The following is an 18,182-nucleotide window of genomic DNA, read 5'->3' as shown; positions in this document are numbered from 1 at the left end:
TCCCTATCTCTGTAACTTCCTCCAGCCCCTACACCCCTCCCTATCTCTGTAACCTCCTCCAGCCCCTACACCCCTCCCTATCTCTGTAACCCCCTCCAGCCCCTACACCTCTCCCCTATCTCTGTAACCTCCTCCAGTCTCTACACCTCTCCCTATTTCCAAGGATAAATTCCAGCCTGTAACTCACTCCCCGGGGTCTCTGTTATTCTATATATAAACCCCCCGAGCCCCTCAATTAGATTCCAGCCTGTAACTCACTCCCGGGTATCTGTTATTCTATATATACACCCCCCGAATACCTCGATTAGATTCCAGCCTGTAACTCACTCCCGGGTATCTGTTATTCTATATATAAACCCCCCGAACCCTCGATTAGATTCCAGCCTGTAACTCACTCCCGGGTATCTGTTATTCTATATATAAACCCCCCCCCGAGCCCCTCGATTAGATTCCAGCCTGTAACTCATTCCCGGGTATCTGTTATTCTATATATAAACCCCCTGAACCCCTCGATTAGATTCCAGCCTGTAACTCATTCCCGGGTATCTGTTATTCTATATATAAACCCCTCGATTAGGTTCCAGCCTGTGACTCACTCCTGGGAGTATCTGATCTATGGGTGGGGGGGTGGGGGGGGAGCTCAGTCCCACACCGGGTGTGAGATCAGGCTAACTGACACTAGGCCGGAGATGGAGCTTGGGCCTTTCCTGCTGTGTGTGTGTGAGAGAGAGAGAGAGAGTGCGCGAGAGAGACAGAGAGAGAGTGTAGGGCTCAGTACTGGACAAGGGGCAAGGTGCATTGGTCCTCCATGTGACACTTCCACAGTGAATAGCAATCATGGATTGGAGACAGAAACATTGGATTAAGGAAAAAACACGAAAGTCTGCTTTGGTCTTTTAATGAAGCCAAAAATTGTGTATAAAAAAAAAAACATTTGAATATGACAACCGCACAAGGCCCTTACACTGGAGATAATGCCCATCCCTACCCAGCGATGGGGAGAGAGGGAGCCAGCGTATCCAAGGTGGAATCCCAGGGACTAAAGATCGGCTCCAGAGTGCAGCCCAGCTCAGCGTCCTCACTGTCGAGGAACCCGATTTAATTTGCACCCTTTTCAACAAGGGCAGCGTGTAGCAACTCTGCCATCCCCAGGCTGGAGGGGATTGTCGGGGGGGAAAATCACCCCCTCAATCAAGCCTGGGGAGGGGGGGGGCTGGGCTGGGCTGCTGGGCCTGACATGGTTTGTATGGCTGAACTCCTCCCACTCACCGGGCACAAAATAAAAAAAATCACCCACAGGTTCACCGGGAAATGTTGTTTTCCTCGCTCCTGGGATGTGGCCATTGCTGGCAAGGCCGGCATTTATTGGCCACCCCTAACCGGCCCGGTGGTGAGCCTCCTTCTTGAACCGCTGCAGTCCGTGTGGTGAAATACTCCGGCAGTAAGACTTTTGCTTGGCTGTACACGGAACAAATGCCACAAGCCCCCTTGCCCCACACCCAGCTCACTGGCTGACACAGCAGTGTCAGGGCAGAATTCCGTCACAGCCACAAAAAGTTAATAAATAAGAGAGAGATATATATATATTAAAAAAAAGCCAACAAGTTGAGGGGGCCGGAACGTTTGGCTCTCTCGCTCTGCGTTTCCACAGTCTGTCCGACCCGGGGACAGACCGAAAACCAGGAGGTGGACCGGCCCAGCGTGGATTAAGGGAGAGATTCACAAGCAGCTGCAGGATTGAAGTGCTGCAGGAGAGCCAACTGAAATATCGGCAGCATTACAGATGGGGGGGGGGGGGGGGGAAAGAGAGAGGAGAGAAAACGAGAGGGAGGAGGTAGAGACGGAGAGAGACATAAGAAATAGGAGCAGGAGTCGGCCATTCGGCCCCTCGAGCCTGCTCCGCCATTTAATACGATCATGGCTGATCCGATCATGGACTCAGCTCCACTTCCCCGCCCGCTCCCCGTAACCCTTCACTCCCTTATCGCTCAAAAATCTGTCTATCTCCGCCTTAATTATATTCACTGTCCCGGCCTCCACAGCTCTCCGGGGCAGAGAATTCCACAGATTTACAACCCTCTGAGAGAAGAAATTCCTCCTCATCTCAGTTTTAAATGGGCGGCCCCTTATTCTAAGTCCATGCCCCCTAGTTCTAGTCTCCCCCATCAGTGGGAACATCCTCTCTGCATCCACCTTGTCGAGCCCCCTCGTAATCTTATACGTTTCGATAAGATCACCTCTCATTCTTCTGAATTCCAATGAGTAGAGGCCCAACCTCCTCAACCTTTCCTCATAAGTCAACCCCCTCATAGAAACATAGACAATAGGTGCAGGAGCAGGCCATTCAGCCCTTCGAGCCTGCACCGCCATTCAATAAGATCATGGCTGATCATGCAACTTCAGTACCCCATTCCTGCTTTCTCTCCATACCCCTTGATCCCTTTAGCCGTAAGGGCCACATCTAACTCCCTTTTGAATATATCTAACATAGAAACATAGAAAATAGGTGCAGGAGTAGGCCATTCAGCCCTTCTAGCCTGCACCGCCATTCAATGAGTTCATGGCTGAACATGAAACTTCAGTACCCCCTTCCTGCTTTCATGCCATACCCCTTGATCCCCCAAGTAGTAAGGACTTCATCTAACTCCCTTTTGAATATATTTAGTGAATTGGCCTCAACTACTTTCTGTGGTAGAGAATTCCACAGGTTCACCACTCTCTGGGTGAAGAAGTTTCTCCTTATCTCGGTCCTAAATGGCTTACCCCTTATCCTTAGACTGTGACCCCTGGTTCTGGACTTCCCCAACATTGGGAACATTCTTCCTGCATCTAACCTGTCCAAACCCGTCAGAATTTTAAACGTTTCTATGAGGTCCCCTCTCATTCTTCTGAACTCCAGTGAATACAAGCCCAGTTGATCCAGTCTTTCTTGATAGGTCAGTCCCACCATCCCGGGAATCAGTCTGGTGAATCTTCGCTGCACTCCCTCAATAGCAAGAATGTCCTTCCTCAAGTTAGGAGACCAAAACTGTACACAATACTCCAGGTGTGGCCTCACCAAGGCCCTGTACAACTGTAGCAACACCTCCCTGCCCCTGTACTCAAATCCCCTCGCTATGAAGGCCAACATGCCATTTGCTTTCTTAACCGCCTGCTGTACCTGCATGACAACCTTCACTGACTGATGTACCATGACACCCAGGTCTCGTTGCACCTTCCCTTTTCCTAATCTGTCACCATTCAGATAATAGTCTGTCTCTCTGTTTTTAACCACCAAAGTAGATAACCTCACATTTATCCACATTATACTTCATCTGCCACGCATTTGCCCACTCACCTAACTTATCCAAGTCACTCTGCAGCCTCATAGCATCCTCCTCGCAGCTCACACTGCCACCCAACTTAGTGTCATCCGCAAATTTGGAGATACTACATTTAATCCCCTCGTCTAAATCATTATTGTACAGTGTAAACAGCTGGGGCCCCAGCACAGAACCCTGCGGTACCCCACTAGTCACTGCCTGCCATTCTGAAAAGTACCCATTTACTCCTACTCTTTGCTTCCTGTCTGACAACCAGTTCAGCACACTACCCCCAATCCCATGTGCTTTAACTTTGCACATTAATCTCCTGTGTGGGACCTTGTCGAAAGCCTTCTGAAAGTCCAAATACACCACATCAACTGGTTCTCCCTTGTCCACTTTACTGGAAACATCCTCAAAAAATTCCAGAAGATTTGTCAAGCATGATCTCCCTTTCACAAATCCATGCTGACTTGGACCTTTCATGTCACCATTTTCCAAATGCGCTACTATGACATCCTTAATAATTGATTCCATCATTTTACCCACTACTGAGGTCAGGCTGACCGGTCTATAATTCCCTGCTTTCTCTCTCCCTCCTTTCTCTCTCCCGGAATCAACCGAGTGAACCTTCTCTGAACTGCCTCCAATGCAAATATATCCTTTCGTAAATATGGAAACCAAAACTGCACGCAGTACTCCAGGTGTGGCCTCACCAATACCTTGTATAGCTGTAGCAAGACTTCCCTGCTTTTATACTCCATCCCCCTTGCAATAAAGGCCAAGATTCCATTGGCCTTCCTAAATCCTAAGAGGGAGAGAGGCGGGAGTCACAGTCTCAGGGATAAGGGCTCGGCCATTTAGGACTGAGATGAGGAGGAATTTCTTCACTCAGAGGGGGGTGAATCTTTGGAATTCTCTGCCCCAGGGGGCTGTGGGAGGGTCAGTCTTCAAGGCTGAGATCGGGAGATTTTTGGATATTAAGGGAATCCAGGGATCGGGCGGGGAAAGTGGAGTTGAGGTCAAAGATCAGCTGCGATCTCATTGGATGGCGGAGCAGGATCGAGGGGCCGAATGGCCGACTCCTGCTCCTGATTCTTATGTCCTTACGAGAGAGAGAGAGAGGGGGAAGACGGAGAGGGAGAGAGAAGGGGAAAGAGGGAGGAGAGAGACTCGAGCCAGGGAAATACATCGCCACGGGAATGTGGCAGTAAACGAGATCTTTCCCCGCTCCCCCCCGACACTGCCTCAGGGAGCTGCCATTTGCCCAGAGAGAGGGACACCGGAGAGAGGGGCAGTGCTGTGGAGGGAGCAGAGTACGGGTCTGGCCGCACGCGAATGCCCACATCTGGCGGCCACCAGTCCTCGGGTGCTAGATCAGAAACTTGACCAGGAAGGAGAGAGCAGCCCCGAGCGCCAGGCCCAGGGAGAGGAAGAAGGCCATCACTGCCCCAGCCGTCTCAGCATCCCTGAGGGAGACTTTCCTGCAAAACGACAGAAGGTCACAGGTTAGCCACGAGGTCACAGGTCAGCCCCGACAACATCGACAATAAACCACACCCGCAGCTCCGACCCGGTCTCAGAGGGGATACAGGCTGCCCGGTGTGAGACTCAGCCGCCCCCCGCACACCCCGCCCCGCACACACACACACAGCAGGAAAGACCCAGGCTCCATTCTCGGCCTTACAGCCACCCCAACCCGTGCAGTGATTCAGGCCTCGGCAAGGGGTGGGGGAGGGGGAAGGGGCTCCCGACAGTGCCCCTGACTGGAGAGAGAGAGAGAGAGAAAGTGGGTGACATGTCTGCCGTGGCTCAGTGGGCAGCACACTCGCCTCAGAGTCAGAAGGTTGTGGGTTCGAGTCCCACTGCAGGGGCTTGAGCACATAGATTCTAGGCCGACACTCCCAGTGCAGTACTGAGGGAGCGCCGCACTGTCGGAGGGGCAGTACTGAGGGAGTGCCGCACTGTCGGAGGGGCAGTACTGAGGGAGTGCCGCACTGTCGGAGGGGCAGTACTGAGGGAGTGTCGGAGGGGCAGTACTGAGGGAGTGCCGCACTGTCGGAGGGGCAGTACTGAGGGAGTGCCGCACTGTCGGAGGGGCAGTACTGAGGGAGTGCCGCACTGTCGGAGGGGCAGTACGGAGGGGCAGTACTGAGGGAGCGCCGCACTGTCGGAGGGGCGGTACTGAGGGAGTGTCGGAGGGGCAGTACTGAGGGAGCGCCGCACTGTCGGAAGGGCAGTGCTGAGGGAGCGCCGCACTGTCGGAAGGGCAGTGCTGAGGGAGCTCCGCACTGTCGGAGGGGCAGTACTGAGGGAGCACCGCACTGTCGGAGGGGCAGTGCTGAGGGAGCGCCGCACTGTCGGAGGGGCAGTGCTGAGGGAGCGCCGCACTGTCGGAGGGGCAGTACTGAGGGAGCGCCGCACTGTCGGAGGGGCAGTACTGAGGGAGCGCCGCACTGTCGGAGGGGCAGTACTGAGGGAGTGCCGCACTGTCGGAGGGGCGGTACTGAGGGAGTGCCGCACTGTCGGAGGGGCAGTACTGAGGGAGCCGCGCACTGTCGGAGGGGCAGTACTGAGGGAGCGCTGCAGTGTCGGAGGGACAGTACTGAGGGAGCACCGCACTGTCGGAGGGGCGGTACTGAGGGAGCGCCGCACTGTCGGAGGGGCAGTACTGAGGGAGCGCCGCACTGTCGGAGGGGCAGTACTGAGGGAGCTCCGCACTGTCGGAGGGACAGTACTGAGGGAGCTCCGCACTGTGGGAGGGGCAGTACTGAGGGAACACCGCACTGTCGGAGGTGCCGACTTTCGGATAAGACGTTAAACCGAGGCCCCGTCTGCCCTCTCGGGTGGATGTAAAAGATCCCGGGGCCACTATTGGAAGAAGAGCAGGGGGAGTTCTCCCCGGTGTCCTGGGGCCAATATTTATCCCTCGACCAACATCACTAAAACAGATGATCTGGGTCATTATCACATCGCTGTGTGTGGGAGCTTGCTGTGCGCAAATTGGCGTTTCCCACATTACAACAGCGACCGCAGCCAATTAAGTATTTTTTGGAGTGTAAAGCGCTTTGCGACGTCCGGTGGTGCTATATAAATGCACCTCTTTCTTTACAGCGGATATTTTGAAATTTAAATTCCCCCCAGCTGCCGTGGTGGGATGTGAACTCGGGTCTTCGGATCATGAGGCGTGGGGATTACTGGTCCGGAGACATTACCACGATGCTACAATACCCACACACTGTGCTCGGGGAGAAAGCAAACACTTACTTGGGGGCATGGCACATGCAGAGGGAGACCAGGTAACCGTTGGAGAAGGCAAACAGCAACATGAAGAGGATGAACCAGCCATCGTGGAGAAAGACGTTCGGGAGGAATATGCGATCCGGCAATTTGCACAGCATGAAGAGCGGCAGGAAGCAGAATCGCAGCACAACGCACAGCAAGATCACACTGTCCTTCTGGGGCTGCGGGGAGAGACGGGGTCCAACGTTACAATCGCACCGCAGGCAGGGGGGGGGGGAATGGCAGAACCCGCCAGCGACACCGCTCCCGGCGAACAACTTAACCCGCGCCTTCATCTCCTTCCCAAAAGCACTGCTCAGGTAACACGGACACCCAGGCCACGTCAGGAGGACATTAGGGACAGGCGACCAAAAGCTGGGCCAGAGAGGTCGGTTTTAAGGAGCATTTTAAAAGGAGGAGAGAGCGAGGCAGAGAGGTTTAGGGATCGAGTTCCAGAGCTTGGGGCCCAGGCAACAGAAGGCACGGCCAGCGATGGTGGAGCGATGGGAATCAGGGGGTTGGGCAAGAGGCCAGAATTGGAGGAGCGCAGAGATCGGGGAGGGGTGTAGGGGCTGGAGGCGGTTACAGAGATAGCGAGGGGTGTCGGGGCTGGAGGGGGTTACAGAGATAGGGAGGGGTGTAGGGACTGGAGGAGGTTACAGAGATAGGGAGGGGTGTCGGGGCTGGAGGGGGTTACAGAGATAGGGAGGGGTGTAGGGACTGGAGGAGGTTACAGAGATAGGGAGGGGTGTTGGGGACTGGAGGAGGTTACAGAGATAGGGAGGGGTGTAGGGGCTGGAGGAGGTTACAGAGATAGGGAGGGGCGAGGGCCATGGAAGGATTTGAAAACAAGGATGAGAATTTTGAAATCGAGGCGTTGCCAGACCAGGAGCCAATGTAGGTCAGTGAGCACAGGGGGTGATGGGTGAGTGGGACTGGGTGCGAGTTAGGACACTGGGTCAGTGAGCACAGGGGGTGATGGGTGAGTGGGACTCGGTGCGAGTTAGGACACGGGGTCAGTGAGCACAGGGGGTGATGGGTGAGTGGGACTCGGTGCGAGTTAGGACACGGGGTCAGTGAGCACAGGGGGTGATGGGTGAGTGGGACTGGTTGTGAGTTAGGACACGGGGCAGTGAGCACAGGGGGTGATGGGTGAGCGGGACTGGATGTGAGTGAGCACAGGGGGTGATGGGTGAGTGGGACTGGGTGTGAGTTAGGACACGTGGTCAGTGAGCACAGGGGGTGATGGGTGAGTGGGACTGGGTGCGAGTTAGGACACGGGGCAGCGAGCACAGGGGGTGATGGGTGAGTGGGACTCGGTGTGAGTTAGGACACGGGGCAGTGAGCACAGGGGGTGATGGGTGAGTGGGACTCGGTGCGAGTTAGGACACGGGGTCAGTGAGCACAGGGGGTGATGGGTGAGTGGGACTGGGGGCGAGTTAGGACACGGGTCAGTGAGCACAGGGGGTGATGGGAGAGTGGGACTTGGTGTGAGTTAGGACACGGGGCAGTGAGCACAGGGGGTGATGGGTGAGTGGGACTGGGGGCGAGTTAGGACACGGGTCAGTGAGCACAGGGGGTGATGGGTGAGTGGGACTTGGTGTGAGTTAGGACACGGGGCAGTGAGCACAGGGGATGATGGGTGAGTGGGACTGGGTGTGAGTTAGGACACGGGGCAGTGAGCACAGGGGGTGATGGGTGAGTGGGACTCGGTGCGAGTTAGGACACGGGGTCAGTGAGCACAGGGGGTGATGGGTGAGTGGGACTGGGGGTGAGTTAGGACACGGGTCAGTGAGCACAGGGGGTGATGGGTGAGTAGGACTTGGTGTGAGTTAGGACACGGGGCAGTGAGCACAGGGGGTGATGGGTGAGTGGGACTGGGTGTGAGTTAGGACACGGGGCAGTGAGCACAGGGGGTGATGGGTGAGTGGGACTGGGTGCAAGTTAGGACACAGGGCAGTGAGCACAGCGGGTGATGGGTGAGTGGGACTGGGTGCGAGTTAGGACACGGGGCAGTGAGCACAGGGGGTGATGGGTGAGTGGGACTGTGTGAGAGTTAGGACATGGGGTCAGTGAGCACAGGGGATGATGGGTGAGTGGGACTCGGTGTGAGTTAGGACATGGGGTCAGTGAGCACAGGGGATGATGGGCGAGTGGGACTGGGTGTGAGTTAGCACACGGGGCAGTGAGCACAGGGGATGATGGGCGAGTGGGACTGGGTGTGAGTTAGCACACGGGGCAGTGAGCACAGGGGGTGATGGGTGAACGGGACTGGGTGTGAGTTAGGACACGGGGCAGTGAGCACAGGGGGTGATGAGTGAGCGGGACTGGGTGTGAGTTAGGACACGGGGCAGTGAGCACAGGGGGTGATGGGTGTGCGGGACTTGGTGTGAGTTAGGACACGGGGCAGTGAGCACAGTGGGTGATGGGTGAGTGGGACTCGGTGTGAGTTAGGACACGGGTCAGTGAGCACAGGGGATGATGCGTGAGCGGGACTCGGTGTGAGTTAGGACACGGGGCAGTGAGCACAGTGGGTGATGGGTGTGTGGGACTGGGTGCGAGTTAGGACACGCGGCACAGGGGGTGATGGGTGAGCGAGACTCGGTGTGAGTTAGGACACGGGGCACAGGGGGTGATGGGTGAGTGGGACTCGGTGTGAGTTAGGACACGGGGCACAGGGGGTGATGGGTGAGCGGGACTGGGTGTGAGTTAGGACACGCGGCACAGGGGGTGATGGGTGAGCGGGACTCGGTGTGAGTTAGGACACGGGGCACAGGGGGTGATGGGTGAGTGGGACTCGGTGTGAGTTAGGACACGGAGCACAGGGGGTGATGGGTGAGCGGGACTCGGTGTGAGTTAGGACACGCGGCAGAGGGTAGCAGAGTTTGGGATAAGTTGAAGTTTATGGAGGGGGTGGGGAGGCCAGGGGATCGCTGCTAGATTGGAGTCTGGAGGTATGAAAAGCACGGATGAGGCCATTCAGCCCCTCGAGGCCTCTTCCGCCATTCAATCAGACCTGTACCCCCTGTACCCCAATCACCACCGTTGCTCCCGGTGACTCGCTCGCCTTCCCACTCACGATCCGGGAAAGCAAGTGCAGGAACAGATGGGGTCCACACAGCCAAGACCGGGGCACAGCTGTGCTGCCCACTACAGTGGAATATCCCGCCGACACGGACAGCCTGGGCTCACGCGTTGCGAATGGGGCAGGGAACTCACAGCTGGAGTACTGCGTGCAGGTCTGGTCACCACATTACAGGAAAGATGTGATTGCACTGGAGAAGGTAAAGAGGAGATTTACCAGGATGTTGCACTAGAGAGGGTACAGAGGAGATTTACCAGGATGTTGCACTGGAGAGGGTACAGAGGAGATTTACCAGGATGTTGCACTGGAGAGGGTACAGAGGAGATTTACCAGGATGTTGCACTGGAGAGGGTACAGAGGAGATTTACCAGGATGTTGCACTGGAGAGGGTACAGAGGAGATTTACCAGGATGTTGCACTGGAGGGTACAGAGGAGATTTACCAGGATGTCGCACTAGAGAGGGTACGGAGGAGATTTACCAGAATGTTGCACTAGAGAGGGTACAGAGGAGATTTACCAGGATGTTGCACTAGAGAGGGTACAGAGGAGATTTACCAGGATGTTGCACTAGAGAGGGTACAGAGGAGATTTACCAGGATGTTGCACTAGAGAGAGTAGAGGAGGTTTACCAGGGTGTTGCACTGGAGAGGGTACAGAGGAGATTTACCAGGACGTTGCCAGGACTGGGGAATTTTAGCGATGAGGAAAGATTGGATAGGCTGGGGTTGTTTTCTTTGGAACAGAGGAGGCTGAGGGGAGAGCTGATTGAGGTGTATAAAATGATGAGGGGCCTGGATAGAGTGGATAGGACGGACCTGTTTCCCTGGGCAGAAGGGTCAACAACCAGGGGGCATAGATTTAAAGTAATTGGGGGGAGGTTTAGAGGGGATTTGAGGGAAATGTCTTCACCCAGAGGGTGGTGGGGGTCTGGGGCGTAACTCACGGCCTGAAAGGGTGGTAGAGGCAGAAACCCTCACCACATTTAAACAGTACTTGGATGTGCACCTGAAGTGCCGTAACCTACAGGGCTACGGACCCAGAGCGGGAAAGTGGGATTAGGCTGGGTAGCTCTTGGTCGGCCGGAGCGGACACGATGGGCCGAATGGCCTCCTACCGTGCAGTAGATTTTTATGGTTCGAGTGATAAATCAGCAGCTTCGAGAGGCGAGGGGAAAGAATCTGGAGCGGGCAATCTGTACAGCAAGAGAACCCGGGCCAATCTCAACATGACCAACTCACCAACATGATGCAGGCAGTCACACTACGTCCAAACCAGTCCATTATATTAAACAACAGGAAACAGGAGACTGTGGTGAAGTAATCTTCTGTACAGGTGGGAGACAAAATAAACTCAGAAAAACTGAGAGAGATCCCAGCCTGTAACTCACTCCCGAGTATCTGTTATTCTATATATAAACCCCCCGAACCCCTCGATTAGATTCCAGCCTGTAACTCACTCCCGAGTATCTGTTATTCTATATATAAACCCCCCAAACCCCTCGATTAGATTCCAGCCGGTAACTCACTCCCGAGTATCTGTTATTCTATATATAAACCCTCCAAACCCCTCGATTAGATTCCAGCCTGTAACTTACTCCCGGGTATCTATTATTCTATATATAAACCCCCCGATTAGATTTCAGCCTGTAACTTACTCCCGGGTATCTATTATTCTATATATAAACCCCCCGATTAGATTTCAGCCTGTAACTTACTCCCGGGTATCTATTATTCTATATATAAACCCCCCCGATTAGATTCCAGCCTGTAACTCACTCCCGGGTATCTATTATTCTATATATAAACCCCCCCGAACCCCTCGATTAAATTCCAGCCTGTAACTTACTCCCAGGTATCTGTTCTTCTATATATAAACCCCCCGAACCCCTCGATTAGATTCCAGCCTGTAACTCACTCCCGGTTATCTGTTATTCTATATATAAACCCCCCGAACCCCTCGATTAGATTCCAGCCTGTAACTCACTCCCGAGTATCTATTATTCTATATATAAACCCACCGAACCCCTCGATTAGATTCCAGCCTGTAACTCACTCCAGAGTATCTGTTATTCTATATATAAACCCCCCAAACCCCTCGATTAGATTCCAGCCGGTAACTCACTCCCGAGTATCTGTTATTCTATATATAAACCCTCCAAACCCCTCGATTAGATTCCAGCCTGTAACTCACTCCCGGGTATCTGTTGTTCTATATATAAACCCCCCGAACCCCTCGATTAGATTCCAGCCTGTAACTCACTCCCAGGTATTCTATATATAAACCCCCCCCCCGAACCCCTCGATTAGATTCCAGCCTGTAACTTACTCCCAGGTATCTATTATTCTATATATAAACCCCCTGATTAGATTTCAGCCTGTAACTCACTCCCGGGTATCTATTATTCTATATATAAACCCCCCGAACCCCTCGATTAAATTCCAGCCTGTAACTTACTCCCAGGTATCTGTTATTCTATATATAAACTCCCCCGAACCCCTCGATTAGATTCCAGCCTGTAACTTACTCCCGGGTATCTGTTATTCTATATATAAACCCCCCGAACCCCTCGATTAAATTCCAGCCTGTAACTTACTCCCAGGTATCTGTTATTCTATATATAAACCCCCCGAACCCCTCGATTAAATTCCAGCCTGTAACTTACTCCCAGGTATCTGTTATTCTATATATAAACCCCCCGAACCCCTCGATTAGATTCCAGCCTGTAACTCACTCCCGGGTATCTATTATTCTATATATAAACCCCCCGAACCCCTCGATTAGATTCCAGCCTGTAACTCACTCCCGGGTATCTGTTGTTCTATATATAACCCCCCCGAACCCCTCGATTAGATTCCAGCCTGTAACTCACTCCCAGGTATCTGTTATTATATATATAAACCCCCCGAGCCCCTCGATTAGATTCCAGCCTGTAACTCACTCCCGGGTATCTGTTGTTCTATATATAACCCCCCCCCCCCCCGGATTGGTTGCTGGGGTGAAAGACTCACTCCATTTGCCTTCCGTTGTATGCGAGACGACTTTGGAAGTGATTGCGGGGAACACCGACAGGGTGACTGTGAATATCAGGCAGACAGCGATAGCCAGCTTCCAGATCTGCAGGGAGTGAATGGGACGAGAATTCAGTCAGGTTAGTGCTCACAGACCAGGATTGGTCCCTCCCCACCGACACACACACCCGACACACACAACCGACAGACACACACACACACAACCGACACACACACACACACATACACACAACCGACACACACATACACACACACACACAACCGACACACACACAACCGACACACACACACACACACAACCGACACACACACACAACCGACACACACACACACACAACCGACACACACACACACACACAACCGACACACACACACACACAACCGACACACACACAACCGACACACACACAACCGACACACACACAACCGACACACACACAACCGACACACACACAACCGACACACACACAACCGACACACACACAACCGACACACACACAACCGACACACACACAACCGACACACACACAACCGACACACACACAACCGACACACACACAACCGACACACACACAACCGACACACACACAACCGACACACACACAACCGACACACACACAACCGACACACACAACCGACACACACAACCGACACACACAACCGACACACACAACCGACACACACAACCGACACACACAACCGACACACACAACCGACACACACAACCGACACACACAACCGACACACACACCACCGACACACACAACCGACACACACACCCGACACACACAACCGACACACACAACCGACACACACAACCGACACACACAACCGACACACACACACAACCGACACACACACACAACCGACACACACACACAACCGACACACACACACAACACCGACACACACACACACAACCGACACACACACACACAACCGACACACACACACACAACCGACACACACACACACAACCGACACACACACACACAACCGACACACACACACACAACCGACACACACACAATCTCACAACCCCTTGTCCACTATCCCTTCATTTCTGCAGAGAGAGAGAGAGAGAGAGAGACACAGACAGACAAACAGACAGAGTCATGTATCTCACCTTTGTGAACACTTTGATGACACCGATTGCGACCTCTGATTGGCCATCGCTGTTGCCCGACCCCTCGAGGCTGACAAATGCTGTCTTCCTGTTTTCCACACACTCGATTTTCTCTCCGCCTATTAATTAATAAGAAGGTTTAACGGGAACAGAGCTGGCCGGACCGAACGTGCTTTCGCGGATGTCTCCGAGGCAGCGGTGACGGGTCGGGGTGAAGGTTCACAACCCCCTGACCCAGGGGCAAAGCAGGAGTCGGCACAACTGCCCCACCTTGTAACCCCCCCACCCCCACCCCCAGCTCTTTCTCCAATACTGGCCCCGGGATCTTTTACAGCCACCCGAGGGGGCAGACGGGGCCTCGGTTTAATGTCTCATCCGAAAGATGGCCCCTCCGACAGGGCGGTGCTCCCTCAGTACTGCCCCTCCGACAGTGCGGCGCTCCCTCAGTACTGCCCCTCCGACAGTGCGGCACTCCCTCAGTACTGCCCCTCCGACAGTGCGGCACTCCCTCAGTACTGCCCCTCCGACAGGGCGGCGCTCCCTCAGTACTGCCCCTCCGACAGTGCGGCGCTCCCTCAGTACTGCCCCTCTGACAGTGCGGCGCTCCCTCAGTACTGCCCCTCCGACAGTGCGGCACTCCCTCAGTACCGCCCCTCCGACAGTGCGGCGCTCCCTCAGTACTGCCCCTCCGACAGTGCGGAGCTCCCTCAGTACCGCCCCTCCGACACTCCCTCAGTACTGCCCCTCCGACAGTGCGGTGCTCCCTCAGTACCGCCCCTCCGACAGTGCGGCGCTCCCTCAGTACCGCCCCTCCGACAGTGCGGCGCTCCCTCAGTACCGCCCCTCCGACAGTGCGGCGCTCCCTCAGTACCGCCCCTCCGACAGTGCGGCGCTCCCTCAGTACTGCCCCTCCGACAGTGCGGCACTCCCTCAGTACTGCCCCTCCGACAGTGCGGCGCTCCCTCAGTACTGCCCCTCCGACAGTGCGGCGCTCCCTCAGTACTGCCCCTCTGACAGTGCGGCGCTCCCTCAGTACTGCCCCTCCGACAGTGCGGCGCTCCCTCAGTACTGCCCCTCCGACAGTGCGGTGCTCCCTCAGTACTGCCCCTCCGACAGTGCGGCGCTCCCTCAGTACTGCCCCTCCGACAGTGCGGTGCTCCCTCAGTACTGCCCCTCCGACAGTGCGGCGCTCCCTCAGTACTGCCCCTCCGACAGTGCGGTGCTCCCTCAGTACTGCCCCTCCGACAGTGCGGCTCTCCCTCAGTACTGCCCCTCCGACAGTGCGGCACTCCCTCAGTACTGCCCCTCCGACAGTGCGGATGAACTTACTGCGTTTCAGAAGCTCCAACTTTGCCTCCTGTTCATAACGTTGCTTCGCACGATTTTTGTCCAAGTAATATTTCGCAAACTCCTGGAGCAGACACAGGGCAGGTCAGCGAGGGGGAAGAGAACAGGCATGGTTTATTTAATTTCACTTCAGGTTGCAAGCGCTGTGCAGCAAAGGAGGCGGCCAGTCAGCCCATCGAGCCCGTGACAGAGCGATCTATAACGTACGGACCAATGAGGATGCTCACAGGCTGGGAGAGCTGTTGAGCTGGGGGGAGGGGCTTAGGCAGTCATGTGATGTTCACAAAACTCAATAAAACCCCGGCCAGTTGGGTTCGGGGGATCCACGATGGGGCTGGTGGTTGTGAGCCTGGTGGATGAACTGGTAATGTTTCAGTGTGATTGTTAAACCTTTTGCTAATAAACCAACTAGTTCTTGACAGCAATGTGTTGCTGTGAATTCTTCAGCAAAGAGCCCATGAATTAAATACATTAACCAATCAATCCCACTCCTCCCTGCTCTTTCTCCACAGTCCCTCCTGATTCACTCCGTCAGAACCCCCTCGTGATTGTGAACACCTCGATCAAATCTCCCCCTTAACCTTCTCTGCTCCACGGAGAACAACCCCGGCTTCTCCAGTCTCCCCACCTCACTGAAGTCCCTCATCCCCCCGGGACCGTTCTGGTCAATCTCCCCCTGGACCCTCTCCAAGGCCTTGATGAGGGGGCAGAAGGCCCCCTTAAAAAAAAAACATCATTGCATTTTTACAGCACCTACTATACTATTCGCCTCAACCCCTCCCTGTGGCTGCGAGTTCCACATTCTCACCGCTCTCTGGGTAAAGAATTCCCTGTTGGGTTTATCAGTGACTGTCTGATATTGGTGGCCCCTAATTCTGCTCTCCCCCACAAGGGGAAACACTCTCTACATCTACCCTATCGAACCCCCTGCATCATCTTAAAGACCTCTATCAGCTCACCCCTCAACCTCCTCTTTTCTAGAGAAACAGACCCCAGCCCGTTCAACCTTTCCTGAGATTCGAACCTCCCAGTTCAGGGATCTCCCAGTATCAGAGTCACGAGGCTACCGGAACTGTAAGATTAATAACAGTTACATGACTCTGTGTGTTCCCTCGGGTTTAGAAGGTTAAGCGGCGATCTCATCGAGGGGTTTGAGAGGGTTAAAGGGTTCGATGGGGGAGATCGAGAGAGAAAGTGTTCCCTCTGGTGGGTCAGTCCAGAACAAGGAGGCGACACCTTACCATTAGAGCCCGGCCGTTCAGGGTGATGTCAGGGAGCACTTCTTCACACAAAGGGCCCTGGGAATCGGGAACTCTCTCCCCCAAAATGCTGTCGAGGTCGGGGGTCAATTGGGATATAGATTTTTGTTGGGTCAGGGTATTGAGGGTTACGGAACCAAGGCAGGTAGATGGAGTTAAAATACAATTCAGACGCAATCTGATTGAATGGTGGAGCAGGCTCGAGGGGCTGAATGGCCTCCTCCTGTTCCTAATGTAACAGGCTCGAGGGGCTGAATGGCCTCCTCCTGTTCCTAATGCAACAGTCTCGAGGGGCTGAATGGCCTCCTCCTGTTCCTAATGTAACAGGCTCGAGGGACTGAATGGCCTCCTCCTGTTCCTAATGTAACAGGCTCGAGGGACTGAATGGCCTCCTCCTGTTCCTAATGTAACAGGCTCGAGGGGCTGAATGGCCTCCTCCTGTTCCTAATGTAACAGGCTCGAGGGGCTGAATGGCCTCCTCCTGTTCCTGTGTAACAGGCTCGAGGGGCTGAACGGCCTCCTCCTGTTCCTAATGTAACAGGCTCGAGGGGCTGAATGGCCTCCTCCTGTTCCTAATGTAACAGGCTCGAGGGACTGAATGGCCTCCTTCTGTTCCTGTGTAACAGGCTCGAGGGGCTGAATGGCCTCCTCCTGTTCCTAATGTAACAGGCTCGAGGGGCTGAATGGCCTCCTCCTGTTCCTAATGTAACAGGCTCGAGGGGCTGAATGGCCTCCTCCTGTTCCTAATGTAACAGGCTCGAGGGGCTGAATGGGCTCCTCCTGTTCCTAAACTGAGAACACCTTACAGAAACTTTTTAAAGCAGCAGTGAGACGATGTACTCACCAGCTGAGGTAGAGTGAAGTAAAAGATGCTGCCGATTAGAATCACCACACACGGCGTGATAAAATACCCAAACGCAGCCGTCACCTCATCGCTGTCACCTGCAGAGAAAAACCTGCATTTATATAGCGCCTGTAACGTAGTGAAACGTTCCCGGGAGCTTCACAGGGGCGTAAATCAGACACACTCTGACCCCGAGCCACATACGGAGATATTGGGACAGACGACCAAAAGCTGGGTCAGAGGTCGGTTTTAAGCAGCGTCTTAAAGGAGGAGAGAGAGGCGGAGAGGTTTAGGGAGGGAGTTCCAGAGCTTGGGGCCCAGGCAGCTGAAGGCACGGCCACCGATGGTGGAGCGATGGGAATCGGGGGATGGGCAAGAGGGCAGAATTGGAGGAGCGCAGAGATCTCGGTGGGTTGTAGGAGGTTACAGAGATACGGAGGGGTGTAGGGGTTGGAGGAGGTTAGAGAGATAGGGAGGGGTGTAGAGGCTGGAGGAGGTTACAGAGATAGGGAGGGGTGTAGGGGCTGGAGGGGGTTACAGAGATAGGGAGCGCTGGAGGAGGTTACAGAGATAGGGAGGGGTGTAGGGGCTGGAGGGGGTTACAGAGATAGGGAGGGGTGTAGGGGCTGGAGGGGGTTACAGAGATAGAGAGGGGTGTAGGGGCTGGAGGGGGTTACAGAGATAGGGAGGGGCGTAGGGGCTGGAGGGGGTTACAGAGATAGGGAGGAGTGTAGGGGCTGGAGGAGGTTACAGAGATAGGGAGGGGTGTAGGGGCTGGAGGGGGTTACAGAGATAGGGAGGGGTGTAGGGGCTGGAGGGGGTTACAGAGATAGGGAGTGGTGTAGGGGCTGGAGGGGGTTACAGAGATAGGGAGGGGTGTAGGGGCTGGAGGGGGTTACAGAGATAG

General features: G+C 54.6%; 1 protein-coding gene across 3 annotated transcripts in view; it reads right to left on the bottom strand.

Annotated features, from left to right (window-relative positions):
- Positions 1-882: 882 nt before the first annotated feature.
- LOC139239407 (equilibrative nucleoside transporter 2-like) overlaps positions 883-18,182 on the bottom strand; it is a 29,206-nt gene continuing 11,906 nt past the window's right edge. For all 3 annotated transcript variants that reach the window (XM_070868106.1, XM_070868105.1, XM_070868104.1), the window contains 7 exons: positions 17,276-17,373; positions 15,155-15,236; positions 13,826-13,944; positions 12,679-12,784; positions 10,909-10,994; positions 6,570-6,766; positions 883-4,786 (listed from right to left, as the gene is read on the bottom strand). In XM_070868106.1, the coding sequence (XP_070724207.1) occupies positions 4,675-4,786; positions 6,570-6,766; positions 10,909-10,994; positions 12,679-12,784; positions 13,826-13,944; positions 15,155-15,236; positions 17,276-17,373 (800 nt within the window). In that variant the 3' untranslated portion in view covers positions 883-4,674. The remainder of the gene's footprint in view (positions 4,787-6,569; positions 6,767-10,908; positions 10,995-12,678; positions 12,785-13,825; positions 13,945-15,154; positions 15,237-17,275; positions 17,374-18,182) is intronic.

This window comes from Pristiophorus japonicus, chromosome 27 (assembly GCF_044704955.1).
Source record: "Pristiophorus japonicus isolate sPriJap1 chromosome 27, sPriJap1.hap1, whole genome shotgun sequence".
NCBI lineage: Eukaryota > Metazoa > Chordata > Chondrichthyes > Pristiophoridae > Pristiophorus > Pristiophorus japonicus.
Note: the sequence above shows the minus strand (reverse complement) of the source record. Positions and strands in the feature narration are given on the sequence as shown.